Genomic DNA, 14,175 nt, shown 5'->3' on the forward strand with positions numbered 1-14,175 from the left:
TGTCCCCCAGCGGGGCTCAGTTCCTCTGGCTTCTGGTGTGGCCTGGGGAAGTGCTGAAGGCCACAGCCTGGTTTGGGTGGGTCCTGGCAAGCTTTGGAGACAGGAAGAAGGAGCAGAGAAGCCTCATTACCCTGGCTCAGTGGTGAGCCTTCCTATTTCTTGCCCCACCACCAGGCTGCCCTCTAGCCGGGCTTCACCTTTCAGTCTCCATGATGGAGAAGGCTGGAGGGGGTGGTCTCCACAGTTGCAGCCCAGCCCTGGAGACGTGGACGGAGTAGGCAGGCAAGGGAATGGAAACGCGGCGGGTGTGCTCCAGTTGGGGTTTTCCATGGAAGGTCTATCTCCAAAGGAACTAGAGGTTAGAGTGGGATGAGTGGGATGCGGAAACCCCGAGGGTGAGTGCAGGAACCTGAGGCTGCCGCATCCAAGCTTTGCAGCCCAAGACCCAGCGAGGCGAGGGTGCGGCACAAAGGGAAGCTGTGTGGACCCAGCCGCCACTAGAGGGACAACAGTCTTGGGAAAGTTGTCAGAAGCAAAATACAATCAAAATGAGAAAAAAAAAAAATCTGACAAACACAGCAGAAAGGAGAAGGGCAGAGAGGGTCGGGAAGGGAGAACCAAAGGTGCCCTGCAACCTGACAAAGCTCCCGGAGCCGCGTTGGCCCACAGGTTCCCCAACTCCTCCCCACAGGGTTGCCACCACCAGGAAGCACACAAAGGATACCAGCGGCAGAGACCCGGCTGCCCCCACCAAGTTTCGCCAAGAAACGGTCAGTCTTGAGAGCAGAAGGCAGGGAGATGGTTCCTGAGGGTTCCCTCCGCCTCCCCGGGGCCTCCACCCCAGTCTGCAGCCCTCACCCCACATGGGGCCAAGACAGTATCCAGCCTGCCCAGGGCTCTGCAGCCCTAAGCGTTTGCCGTTAGAGTCAATATGTCGTCCTATGCATGCAGGTTCTCCAGGGTGAATTGTTTCATTTTTTTAGGACAGTGTCTTGCTCTTTCATCCAGACTGGAACGCAGTGGTGCGATCATAGCTCATTCCGGCCTCCACCTCCTGGGCTCAAGGGATCCTCCCACCTCAGCCTCCCAAGGACCTGGGACTACAGGTGCACACCACTATGCCCTGCTAATTTTTTAAATTTTTTGTGGTGACAGGGTGTTGCCATGCTGCCCAGGCTGATCTGGAACTACTTGGCTCAAGGGATCCTCCCTCCTCAGCCTCCCAAAGTGCTGGAATTATAGGCGTGAGCCACCACACTTGGCCCAGGGTTGATTTTTGTTTTGTTTTTGTTTTGTTTTTGAGACAGAGTCTCACTCTTGTCTCCCAGGCTGGAGTTCAGTGGCATAATCTCAGCTCACTGCAACTTCCACCTCCCAGGTTCAAGTGATTCTTCTGCCTCAGCCTCTCAAGTAGCTGGGACTATAGACATGTGCCACCACACCCGGCTAATTTTTGTATTTTTAGTAGAGATGGAGTTTCACCATGTTGGCCAGGCTGGTCTCGAACCCCTGACCTCAAGTGATCCACCTGCCTCGGCCTTCCAAAGTGCTGGGATTACAGGCGTCAGCCACCGCCCCCGGCCCAGAGTTGATTTTTTATTAGCTTTCTTTGCCCTGGGCAGGACCAAAGGCCCTCATATTCTGTTTCTCAAAGGGGGCTGTATGTGCATAAATATACAGATATCATTTTACATAGATTCTTTCTATATTATGTATCATCATAAAATTTTAATGGAAAAAAGTATTATCAAATCACCTAAAAGTGCCGGGCATGGTGGCTCACGCCTGTAATCCCAGCACTTTAGGAGGCTGAGGCGGGTGGATCACCTGAGGTCAGGAGTTCGAGACCATCCTGGCTAACACAGTGAAACCCCGTCTCTACAAAAAATACAAAAAATTAGCAGGGCGTGGTGGCACACACCTGTATTCCCAGCTACTCAGAAGGCTGGGGCAAGGAGAATCGCTTGAACCTGGGAGGCGGAGCTTGCAGAGAGCTGAGATGCCATCACTGCACTCCAGCCTGGCGAGACAGCAAGACTCCGTCTCAAAAATAGTAATAATAAATAAATAAATATAAAATAAATCACCTAAAAGCTGGGGAACAAGAAGGACACCTTAACTTACATGAAAATTGATCATCTGGGCCAGTTCTGAAGCTTGTCACAATTCAGATTTGTCAGAAACTGGATCCAGTGAGCACCATCGCCTGCCCCAGACCCAATCAGCCAAGCATGGGGAGAGCAAAGAATTTCGAAGTTTAAAGTGTGCCTGTGAAGAACTGCTTTGTGTTGGATAAATAAGTTTAAATTCTTTGAAATCTGGGTTTTTTCTTTCTTTCTTTGGGTTTTTTGTGGGTTTTTTTGAGACAGGGTCTTGCTCTGTTGCCCAGGCTGGAGTGCAGTGGCACCATCTCTGCTTGCTGCAGCCTTGACCTCCTGGGCTTAGGTGATCCTCCTGCCTCAGCCTCCCGAGTAGCTGGGACCACAGGCACGCAGCACCATGCCTGGCTAATTTTTTTTAATTTTTTGGAGAGACAAAGTCTCACTACATTGCCCAGGCTGGTCTCAAACTCCTGGGCTCAAGCAATCCTCCTCCAGCCTCAGCCTCCCCAAGTGCTAGGATTGCAGGGGTGAGCCACAGCACCCAGCCCTTGGAAATCTTTTGTAATGCCCAGTGATGTTTGTAATGTGTTGATAGCAGAGACCAAGTCAGGGTCCCTCATTCCCGAACACAGGTGGGACAGAGTCCCAGCCTTCTTGCGGCAGATGTCACCGTGAGGCTGGGCCCTGGACAACAGTGTGAGTGAGATAAGCTGGGGAGCTTCCACCGGGCCAGGCTGTCGGGGCCTTGGCCTGAGTGTGACCCAGGGCAAGCCAGGGTCAGTCTACGATGAGCGTGAAGGTTCAGTGTGGGCCTGCGCTCAGGGCCTGGGACTATGAGAGATGTGTCAGGCAGGGGGACGAGGTTCTGCTGCAAAAACAGAGGCCCCAAGAGCTCAGTGGCTTCAGCAGCAAAGGGTGGTCTCCTGCTTGGGTTTTGGTGGGGAGGTGGGATCCGCTCCAGGAGTCACTCAGGGCCCATGCCGAGGCACCCACCTTCCTTAGCCCACCCCTGGAACCGCAGCCTCTCCGGGCACTGCAACAGGGGAGATGCCACTGGGCCATGGTCAGCCAGGAGGTGACACAAAGGTGGCACAGGAGGTGATGCGGGAGGTGACATGGAGGTGACATGCGAGATGATGCAGGTGATGTGGGAGGTGACACAGAGCTGATGCAGGAGGTGACATGGAGGTGACACACAGATGACACGGGAGGTGACGTGGGAGGTGACACGAACCCACTGGCCAGGCCCTCGCTGCTGGGGGCAGGCAGAGGCAAGGGCGCAGATGAGTGTTCAACGAGCAGAATCGGGCTCGGGTTCTGGTCAGGAACATCAGCCCAGCCTGGGACTGGGGCAGGTTTAACTTTGGCCCGGGCAGGGTCCTGTGGGGTCAGGGTCGGGGTCGGGGCCCCACTGGTGGGTTCCGGTCTCACAGCCGGGTCCCGGCACCTCCCTCCTCACAGAGACCGAGCGCCGGGCTCGGGAGCCCCCTTGTGGCCGTCTGGCGACACTGCAGGCTCCGCTGACGCCAAGGTCCGGAGACTCCCGCCTGCCCCAGCCAGATGGGGTTCTCAGGCAGGTGAGCTTTGTGGGCAGCCCTACCTGCCAGGAATATGTTTGCCCCCCACCTACAAGCCAGCCTTGGCCACGGTCCAGTCCCTCCATAACATCACTTGGTGAGGCCTACCCTAACCCAAGGCCTGCCTGAGTGGGGTCTCTCTGTGTGGCCCTGCACCAACCTCCCTGCATCACACTCCACTCCACGCACCTGTGTGATACCTGTCTCCATCCAGGCGTGGAGCCTCTCTTCCTAGGAGGCGTTCCAGAGACGCCCCGGGGGGCGGGGGTCACTCAGGTGCACCCCACGGGTGCAGGTTTCAGATGGGAGACCAGCACGCACCTGCTGTGTGGCTCCTGCGGTGAGCACTGCCTCCTGGTGTTGTGGACTTGGCATCCGGTGCACAGGCCCACCCCGCCTCACCATCCCCTCCAGGACCACCATCCGTTTGTGTGCAACTTCCCACAGCAGCCTTGAAAGTGTTCACGGAGGGAACGCAACGCGGACCAGCTCTCGGGGAAATCACTCCCTGGGCGGATACTCATGAGGGCGGGAGAAAGGTTTCCTCAAGGCTCATGCACTTTGCTACACATGTTTCCAATGAGCTCCACGTTCAGCTTATTTCATAAGCAATGAGTAAAAGTGAGTCGGTCACCTTAGGTCACCTTCAGCCGGGCGAGCGCTATGGGCCAGCAGGGGCTGCACGGCAGTGGGAGTGCAGACTGAGAAAATGCAGACCCCCGGGGCATTACTCATCTCTCCAGCTCTGGTCCACTGTTGTACCAGGGGTCTGATCAGGCCTGTGTCTTTCTCCTTCTTGAACAGCCCAGAGAATTCATCTAAACAGCTTTCCCACAGCCGCTCCCCAAGCCAGGTGGCCCGATGGGAGTTCCGGACCAGAGCTGTCTCGAGGGACATTCACACAGCCTCAGAGATTGATGTTGGAGCAGCCCTAGTGGGTGTGGCTGGCTTAGGGGCTGGCATTGGAACAGTGTTTGGAAGCTTGATCGTTGGCTATGCCAGGAACCTGTCTCTCAAGCCGAGCTCGTCTCTGATGCCATTCTGGGCTTCGCTCTGTCTGAGGCCATGGGACTCTTCTGTTTGATGATCGTCTTCCTCATCCTCTTCGCCATGTGAGGCTCCGCGGGGGTCACCTGCCTGTCCCTGCTGCCTGTCCCTACTCCATGCCATTCCTGGTGCTGGGGTGTGCTAAGTTTTACCATTAAACACACGTTTATCTCAAAGAAAAAAAAAATTCTCCCCCACATAAATGTTACTGCGAAGACCTGAACCGTGGGCCGGTGCTCATCCGCATCAAATTTCGCCAGTTGATGGCTTCCGTCATCGTGAGTTTTCCTTCTCGGCCATTATGACCATCCAGGGTGACTGTTTTGTAAAATGTTTCAGCATTACACTTTGTCCAGAGGATTTGCCAGTGGCAGGTGTGAGTGAGGAGGTGGCCCCTGGGGCTCTCACACTGCTGGGCAGGATGCAGTTTCGGGCGATGCTTGGGAAGAAAACACTGAAAAATCCAGTAAAGTTACCAAGGTGCAGCCACACAGGATGGCTCCCCTTCTTCACAGTACAAGAACCCCCCTGGGCATGTGGCACCCAAAGGCAGGTCCCTCTTCCTGGCTCCCTGGCAGCTCAGGGCACTGGCATGTCTAAGTTCTGGGCAGCAGCGTGTAGGCAGGTGCCTTGTGCCGGCTCCTGAGACCCATCCCAAAGAGACCCCAGAAGCATCCCCTGTCATCCTCCACCCTGGCTGTGCTGCAGCTGAGACCTGATGGCACCGCCTGACCTGTGAGAGCAAGAATTACACCCAGGACCCAGGGGCCAGGAGTGGGAGGGACCTGTGTCCTGGCAGCCTGGACCACCCGCCCAGACTCGCCCGGGAGGGAAATGAATGTGTATGTTGACAAGCACCACCATCATCCTAGCCTGGGGTAGGGTTTGAGTGTCCCCTCCAACATTCATGTGGAAATTTAATTGCCACTGTGGCAATATTAAGAGGTGGGGGGCTGGGTGCGGTGGCTCACGCCTGTAATCCCAGCACTTTGGGAGGCCAAGACAGGCAGATCCCTTGAGGTCGGGAGCTCGAGACCAGCCTGGTTAACATGGCAGAACCCCGTCTCTACTAAAAATACAAAAAATTAGCCGGGTGGTGGCAGGCGCCTGTAATCCCAGCTACTTGGGAGGCTGAGGCAGGAGAATTGCTTGAACCCCGGAGGCGGAGAGTGCAGTGAAACATGATCGCGCCACTGAACTCCAGCCTGGCGACAGAGCAAGACTCCATCTCAGGCCGGGCGCGGTGGCTCAGGCCTGTAATCCCAGCACTTTGGGAGGATGAGGCGGGTGGATCACGAGGTCATGAGATCAAGACCATCCTAGCTAACACGGTGAAACCCCATCTCTACTAAAAATACAAAATGTATATATATATCGCCAGGCATGGTGGCAGGTGCCTGTAGTCCCAGCTACTCAGGAGGCTGAGGCAGGAGAATGGCATGAACCTGGGAGGTGGAGCTTGCAGTGAGCTGAGATCACGCCACTGCACTCCAGCCTGGGCAACAGAGTGAAACTCTGTCTCAAAAAAAAAAAAAAAGAGCTGAAGAGATGGGGGCTGTTAAGAGGTGATGAGGCCAGGTGGACTCCACCCTTACGGAGGGGTTAGCGTCGTTATCTCGCGGTGTGTTTACTATCTGCACAGTAGGTGGTTACGACAGCAAGCTGGGCCCTCTCTCTCTCTCACCCTCTCCTGCCCCTGCACCTTCCGCCATGAGCTGGCACAGCACGAAGACCCTCGCCAGAGCTGGCACCTCGATCTTGGACTTCTCAGCCTCCAGAACTGTAAGAAATAAATGTCTTTTCTTTGTAAATTAATTCCCCAGCCTGAGGTATTATTATAGCCACACAAAATGGACAGCCTGTTGCATTGGGGATTATGTTTCAACATAAGTTTCGGGGGGGGATGCAAACGTACAAAGCCCAGTGGCCACCATGGGTTTTCTCTCTCGGGGGACAGTGTGATGTTAACACCCCTTCCTTGGCAGCTGCCCCAGCCCCGAGAGGACGGAGTCCACTCCACATCAGCCACGGAGTGAGGAGAGGCGGTACTGTCCCAGGGAAATCTGGGGCCTCGTGCCAGTGCAGGGTGGTGGGGATGGGCACGAGCCAGGGGCTGCCATGTGTCTGGCAACACTCCTGCTCACCTCCCCCTCTGTCTTGACCTCCCTCTGGCACCCAGGCCCCTTCCTCCTCCTGCCCCCTTCTGCCTCCCTCTGGTGTTCCCCCAACCTGCCCACTGCCTTTTCTACCCTCTCCTCACCCACTTGTTGACTCTCTGCACCCTTTGTCCTCACGCCCAGTGCAGCCCTAGTCACGCTGCCGGGGCCTGCCTGCAGGCCGAGCCCCAAAGACAGCTGGTCTCCCCGACACCCTCTGACCGGGGGGTGTTTTTTCCCTTCATCTTTCTCTGGTTAAATGGCAGTTACCTTGTTTTTACAACAAATGAAGCCACCCATGTTTCAGCCAAGGGGGGAATGTGGCTTTGCAGCCTCCACCACCGTTCTGCACTGGCAGTGACTCTGATGGCTTTTCCCTCTGGGGCTGCCACTTAGTGCATCTCCATTATTTTACTGCATAAAATGAATCCAATAATGTTTGCTTTTTTATTGCTTAAGATAAGTGAGTTCAATTTCGCTCAATTGGGTTTTTATTATTGTGAGGCTGTTTTCCTATAGAAAATGTGAGTGTGCTCTGAAAGGAAGATGAAGGGTCAGAAGTTCAAGCGTATTTTATCTTTTTGGATGACTGATCTTGCACAGGCAGGTGGAGGCGGGTCTGGCCCAGCTCCCAGCCCCACCATTCTAGGGAAATGAAGGGGGACACAGTCCCACTCTCCGCCATAAAGGAGAGTGGCTGGGGCTTTGGCCAGGGCAGCCCTGGGTAAGCCGAGCTGCAGAACTTCCCAAGGACTCAGGAGCTCCCAGACCGTGCTGCTGGAATCTCCTGGGAAGAGAATTGTTGACATGTGCTGGGTGAAACAGAGCTGGAGGCTGGGTTGCTGCCGTGCAGGTTAAGCTGGATGTTGCGCTGTGTGAGGGGTTAAATATGTGCTGGCGTTATGTAGAAAGAACTTGATCACCATGATGGGTCTTATATGATCAAAGGCAATTTGCAAGCTCACAGCTTTTGCAGAATGTGAGCCTGGGCCAAGTTGCAGAGTATTTTTGATGTCACGCTGGGGCCTCCTGGGTAATGGCAGAGGGAGGGTGGGCTCCTGCCAGCTGCGTGTGCTGGATCACCAGGCACTCCCATCGCCTCTACAGGATTGTGGGCAAGAGGAGCCACAGCTGAAGCTCGTGCTGAGAAACAAAGCCCTTTGTCTCAGACCCAGGAGTCTCGTGTCTTCTGGGGCATCCATGATACCACAGGCTCACCTGTGGGCAGGTGGCCAGTCATGACACCCATGTCCCCTGCCAGTGGAAGTGTACAGATTGTCCTGGAACAAGCTCTGGACCACAGGACCTGAGCGGACACTTCTGAGAAGCATTTTCCTCCTAAGGAGAGGGAGGCACCCAAGGAGGAGCCGTCCCTCCTTCCCTCACACGGATGATATTTTGAGACAATGTGAAGCTCGCTGCTGTTGTGGCTCCATCACCAACCCACCCAGATGGTGAAGAAAGATGGGCTGACCCTGGAAGGGGTCACCTCAGACTTCCACAGAGTGACCCAACAATGTCTTCACAGCTACAACCTGTCATGTACTTCAGAATTAGAAAAGAACTCACTCTCATTCATCCAGAGGAGCCGACTGGGCTGGGGCTTTCTTGGTACAGCTTCAGCAGCACCTGAATTCCTGGTGGCGGTGGAGCTATGGTGGGGCATGCATACTGCATGGCCAGGCCAGGCCTCCAGGCCTCAAATGTGTCAGGGCGAGGGACACACACGGGGATTTATGGCGAGCATCTCAGACAAGGCAGAGCCCTGTCATCTGGAAGTGGGGTGTCTCTTGCCACAACTGCTCATGCTAGGAGAATAGCACACCCCACTCCGGGGTGGCAACATGGGCCACTGTGTATCCAGAGATAGGGTTTCTCTTCTCTGCCCCTTGATCGACTCTCCTGCCCTCAGAGTGCTGCGGGGAGGACGAGGGACAGCATCTGGCCGTACTGGGAGGCAGGGGTTGCAGGGCAGGGAGGTAACTGCTGGCGTAGAGGTGGACTAGGCCATGAGAGGGAGCAGATCGCCTGCAGACAGCCTCTTTCTTGGGACAGGACCTCCACTGCCCAATTTCTCTCCCCCACATGCACACCTCCCTTCCCAGCCGAACCACACGGGTGCACCCAGCTGCACCTCCGTCCACACTCTGCTCAGCATCCCAGCCCGCCTCTTCCCTCTGAGCTGCCCACTTCTCCCTGCTCAGCATCCCAGCCCGCCTCTTCCCTCTGAGCTGCCCACTTCTCCCTGCTCAGCATCCCAGCCCACCTCTTCCCTCTGAGCTGCCTACTTCTCCCTGGGGCCCTTTCGGCTCCCTTTGCTGATGAGCTGCCCACCATGGTCCTCTCAGGTGCTGACACACCCAGCTCTCTGCCTCCAGGCTGCAGCACCTGCGGGCCTCCCCGGGGCCAGCTCCCAAGCCCACCTGAGGAGGCCTCCCTGCTCCTCCCAGGCCCTAACTCCCCAAAGTGTGGCTGTCCCCAGGCGTCTCTGTGTGGGTTGGGCACCGGGCCCCAGCACGGGGCCAGTGGGTAGTGGACATGCATCAGGACTCACGTACTGACCAGGAATCAGTGAGGGGACAAGGGAGCCAGCTGGGGTCTCCATTGAATCTGGCCATCGCAGGACACCTCAGAAAACTCGGGAAGGGCAGGCTGGAGTGCGACCAGGTCCCCATCCTGTTTCCAGGGGAGATCCCAGAGGTCAAAAACCTCAGGCCATGAGCCTGACAAATGCCCCCTGCTTCCCAGCCCTGCTGCAGTCGGAGCCACAGCTGAGCCTCGTCGTGGAAACCGGGTGCTACTGGGCAGGGTGGGGCTTGATGTCTGCTCCAGTGCCCTCAGAGTCAGTTGCAGGGGCGATGGGCCATTGAACCAAGTCGGAGCGGGTAGAGCCAGGGTCCCTGGCCCCATTGGTGAGGGGGGGACAGCCAGGACTTGGACCTCCACTGCCGGGGATGTGGTGGCAGAGGTAGAGGGCACTGGCCTGTGCCAAGGAGCATGGAGACCAGGGACCACTCCTGAAAAGGCCAGGAGGAGTGAGGTGTGTGCAGGACAAGGTTGCCTGGGGTGTCTTCGAGCCCCAGAGCCTTCACTGCCCTGAGAGTAGCTAAACCAGGGGAGCAGCTAAACCAGCAGCGGCCATCCCACCTCCGACTAGGGGATGTGGGCTTTCACAGGCCAAGCTGGGCCCACCGCCTCCCTGACTGCAGCCAGCAGGGAAGAGACCACGGCTTTCAGGAAGGGTTAGAACAGGATGTCAGGAGCCCAGAGCCCCTCAGCCCCATTCACCTATAGCCACGCTGCCCGTCTGTTCCCATGGGATTTGCTGCGGGTGCCAGAGCCAAGAGGGTTGTGGGCTCGTCTTCACCCAGGAGACCCTTAAGGCAGGATGGGGCTGGCACTGGCTTCAGCCCAGGGTGGAAACAGGCTCCACCTCCAGGATGAAGCTCGCCCCTCACCCACTGCCCCCCACTGCAGACCAACCCTCACAAGAAGGCCCAGGTCCTTCCACTGGCCCGCCACAAGTCCCGCAGCCCCTCTTCTCTCTCCATGCCAGGCCTGGGGCCTTTCCACGGCTGCTCACCACCACCCCTCCCTGGCCCCCCGGCCCCCCTAACCCCGCAGAGCTTCCACTTCCCAACACGATCGTTAGTGGTCCTGGCACAGCCCAGAGCGGGATGACTCAGACCTCCTACCCAGGCCAGTTCCCCGTGCCCACGCATGGCGCTGGGAGGGGATGCTGGGGACATCGTCGGAGGCGGGGCCAAGGCTCGGGTTTAGAGGTGGGCGGAGTGCCAGCCAGTCTGACCTGGGCAGGGAGGTAATCTCCGTGACCGTGACCCTGACGACAGTGGTCCCAAGGCCAGTTGCCTAGAAGGCAGGCAACTTTCCAAGGCCAGACCCCAGGTGGCCTGGAGCTGGGGGATGAGGACTGTGTGGGGTTGGGATGCAGCTGAGGTGGCCACCAGCCATGCTCTTAACTGCTGCAGTTGTCCGGAAGGGCGCTTGGGGAGGACCCCGCTTGGGGAGGACCCCGCTTGTGCAGCCTGCTCCACTCCCATCAATGGTTTTAGCCCCAGATGGAGAAACCTTGCCGCCTTTGGGCCGTGGAAATGCAGGAAGTGGAGGTCCAAGCAGTGAACTGTGACACGTGAGATGTGTGTGACCATCACCCGCTCATGGAGCGGGCATCTTCAAACAGTCCTTTTAGGGGCCTCAAAAAGGGGCCCTCCCCAGATGCTATGGACCTTCCCGGGCCAGATGGATACCGAGGGCCACATTGCAGGTGCAGGGGCCCAGGTGGAAGGCAGGTGAGAGACCACTTGCAGATGGGCTTCAGGCCGGGTGCTGCCTGGGCCGGGGCTGCCAGCTCCTGTGCTGGGGCAAGGCCAGGATGGTAAGTTGGGGCAAGGCTCCATGCTGCTCCTGGGGCTGCCCCATCAACTTGGGAACACCTGATTCCGTCTGGCTATCCTAGGCTGGAGGAGCCCACGGGGAAGGTGGGTTCCACAGGGCGGGAGGAGGGAACCAGGTATGTGGGGGACACTGTCATGCCTGAGGTTGAGGGGAGCAGGGTCCAGGACACCCACGGGGCTGGGGGAAGATGGGGGTCAAAGTATCCCAGGAAGAGAAGTGGGAACAACTAAGCTGGAATGGAGGAGCTGTCCCTGGGACGGAGCGGCAGTGGCCCCCAGGAGCTCCTGAGATCCCCGGGGGAAGTGGAGCGGCCCAGCCCCACCAGCATCCGGCACTTGGACACCACCATCTCCCCTGCGCTCCACACACCCCTCCTGGCTCCGGGCCTCCCAGCCTGGCTGGTAAAGACAGGCACACAGGAACAGGCAAAGCAGTGCGGCCTTGGATACAAAACTGTAAACACGAGTCTTTAAAATGACAGAGGCCTCCTTGGCCCCAAAATCTGAGCCAGAGGCCCCCACCGAGGGAGCAGATCTCCGCCCACACTGCCCTCCCTTCCAACCCGGGCGGTCCAGCAGGCAGGGGCTGGACCGCCTCTGCTCTGCTGCGGCCCAGAGCTCCCAAACGGACCCACGCGCTGGGGCGGGCTGGTGGAGCTGGGGCTGAGGATCCGCGGTCCGAGGGATTCCTGAGATGAAGAAGCGGCCACGGGACCCCAGGCACTGGCACTCGAGGCACCTGCCCCTAGGGGAGCCCGCCCCCACCCCATCCCATGCAAACCGCGCCCCGAGCCAGCCCGGTGTCTCTGCGCCCGAGGGGCGTCCCGGGGGGCGCGCGGGCCCTGTCACGTGTCCAGGGGGTCACGCGTGGGCGAGGACCCGTGGGGGCGCCCAGGTGGGCCGTGCAGCGGCGGCGGCGGCGGCACCGAGTTGCGCTGCGGGGCTGGCGGCTGCAGCTCCAGCGCTAGCGCAGGCGGCGGGAAGTCGCGCACCTGGCGACGGTACTCCAGAAAGGTGCAGGCCTTGGTGGCGAGTGCCACCACGTTTTTGCCAACGAAGATGGCCGAGACGCGGCTGTCTCGGAACAGCGCCATGTTGGCAGCGCGCGCCAGCACGGCCACCACGTTGACGGTGGCGAGGCTGAGCACCGGGTAGAGCATCATCTTCTGCGGCGCGATGTGCTCGCCCTGCATGCTGACCTCGCTGAGCGCCACGCACGGCAGCACCAGCAGCAGCATATAGCAGTAGAAGAAGGTGAGGCCCTCAGCCCACAGCGGCAGCCCGGAGCGCGGCGGCTCCCACAGGCTGGCCTGCATGTCCAGCAAGTCCAGCAGGTCCAGCGCCACCCAAAACAGGCGGCCGCGCAGGTCCTCGCGCTTGCGGAAGGTGCGCACGTACTCCATGCGGTCCAGCGCCACAAGCAGCAGGAACAGGCCGGGCACACACACGGACAGCAGCAGCGTCAGCGCCTTGCGCGCCACAGGGTCAGCCGCGCCGCGCCGCGCCGCCTTGTAGTTCTGGAAGATGAAGTAGAGCTTTATCTCCAGCACGAAGATGTAGAGGAACCACAGGATCATGGCGTAGCCGCGCTTGGCCGTGCGCACCTCGGCGCCCACCCACACGGCCACGTAGCGCAGCACCAGCAGGAAGCACACGTCGCCCACCAGCACGATGATGCACACGCCGATCTTGCGCGGGCCCTGGTTCTGCTCCACCAGGTACGCGTCCATGACCGCCATGCTGCCCATGATCACCAGCGTGGTCAGGCACACGTGGCGCCGGTCCGGGGGCGGCAGCACCATGGTCGGCCGCCGGGCCCCGGCCTGGGCGCGCGCGGCCCCCACGCCTGGCGGGACAAGGCCCTGCAGCGCTCAGCCGGCGGGCATGGCGCGACGCGGCCTGGCGAGCTCGGAACCTGGGGAGACCGGAGGAGACAAGATCAGAGGGCGGGCTGGGGCGGTCTCCGCCAACATCCCCCAGCCCCGCGTGCTTCCCACCCAGCGCGGTCTCCGAGCCGGGGCGCCGAGGCATCGCATACGCCTGCGCCCATGCGCGAACCGGCGGCCGCGAACCGCAGCGAGGCCTCCAGGGGGCGCTGCTGCAGCGCCAGAGCACCCGGGCCTCGTTCCCGCCGCCAGGAAGGAAACGGAACGGACGCGTTTTCTGCCCGCCGCGCGCGTTCCCGGAGCCCGGGGGGTTTTGTCACTGCTGGGCCCGCGCCGCCGTCCCTCCTGGCTCCGGCGGCCCGGACCCCACGCCCGCGCTGCTGGCCCCAGGCCGTTTCCGCGGAGTTCCGGGCGTACCCTCTCCCGGACGCCGCGCTGGGCAGGGAGGCGGGCCTGCCCCTTCGCTCTCGGAGTGCCCAAGGAGGCCCCGGCCCTCCCAGGCTTTCTGATCCCGGACCGAGAGTCACCCAGGTCCCGATGCATCCGTCCCACAAGCCTCTCCGAGCCTCCCCGCCCCTGCCTGGCAGCCCCCACGCCCCTCCTCCCTGCACTGGCAGGCTCGGTCTCCCCTCCTGTCCACCATCCTGGGCGCGTGGCCACTGCCTGCCCTGCTCCCCATGGCTCCGCATTGCCTTGGCGAGGTGCTGTCCCCCACCATCTGCCCCGGCACAGCCACCCTACTCTGCTCCTGTGCGCCAGGGCGCTGCCTGTGGCTGCCCTCGAATCTCGAGAAGCCCGTCCACCAAGGCCCGTCGCGCTTCCACAGGCCCCTGCACCTCTGTCACACACCTGGCACTGGTCGTCATTGCCGTGCTGTCGGAGTCCCCACACCTGGGCCTGCGCACACCTGGGTGACGATGGAGGCCCGCACGCCCGCACCCACCCCAAAGTCACTGGCAGGCTCACTCCCAGCCAGTCCCTCACCCCCTCCA

At 59.6% G+C, this 14,175-nt stretch overlaps 1 protein-coding gene and 1 pseudogene across 1 annotated transcript; one reads left to right on the plus strand and one right to left on the minus strand.

Moving 5' to 3' along the window:
- Nucleotides 1-4,388: 4,388 nt before the first annotated feature.
- Nucleotides 4,389-4,795, plus strand: LOC126958639 (ATP synthase F(0) complex subunit C1, mitochondrial-like; annotated as a pseudogene).
- Nucleotides 4,796-11,744: 6,949 nt separating this feature from the next.
- TMEM121 (transmembrane protein 121) lies at nucleotides 11,745-13,323 on the minus strand. Its single transcript, XM_050796999.1, has one exon. It carries the CDS (start codon nucleotides 13,097-13,099, stop codon nucleotides 12,143-12,145), a length of 957 nt encoding a protein of 318 aa, XP_050652956.1. The 5' UTR covers nucleotides 13,100-13,323; the 3' UTR covers nucleotides 11,745-12,142.
- Nucleotides 13,324-14,175: the final 852 nt, after the last annotated feature.

This window comes from Macaca thibetana, chromosome 7 (assembly GCF_024542745.1).
Source record: "Macaca thibetana thibetana isolate TM-01 chromosome 7, ASM2454274v1, whole genome shotgun sequence".
NCBI lineage: Eukaryota > Metazoa > Chordata > Mammalia > Primates > Cercopithecidae > Macaca > Macaca thibetana.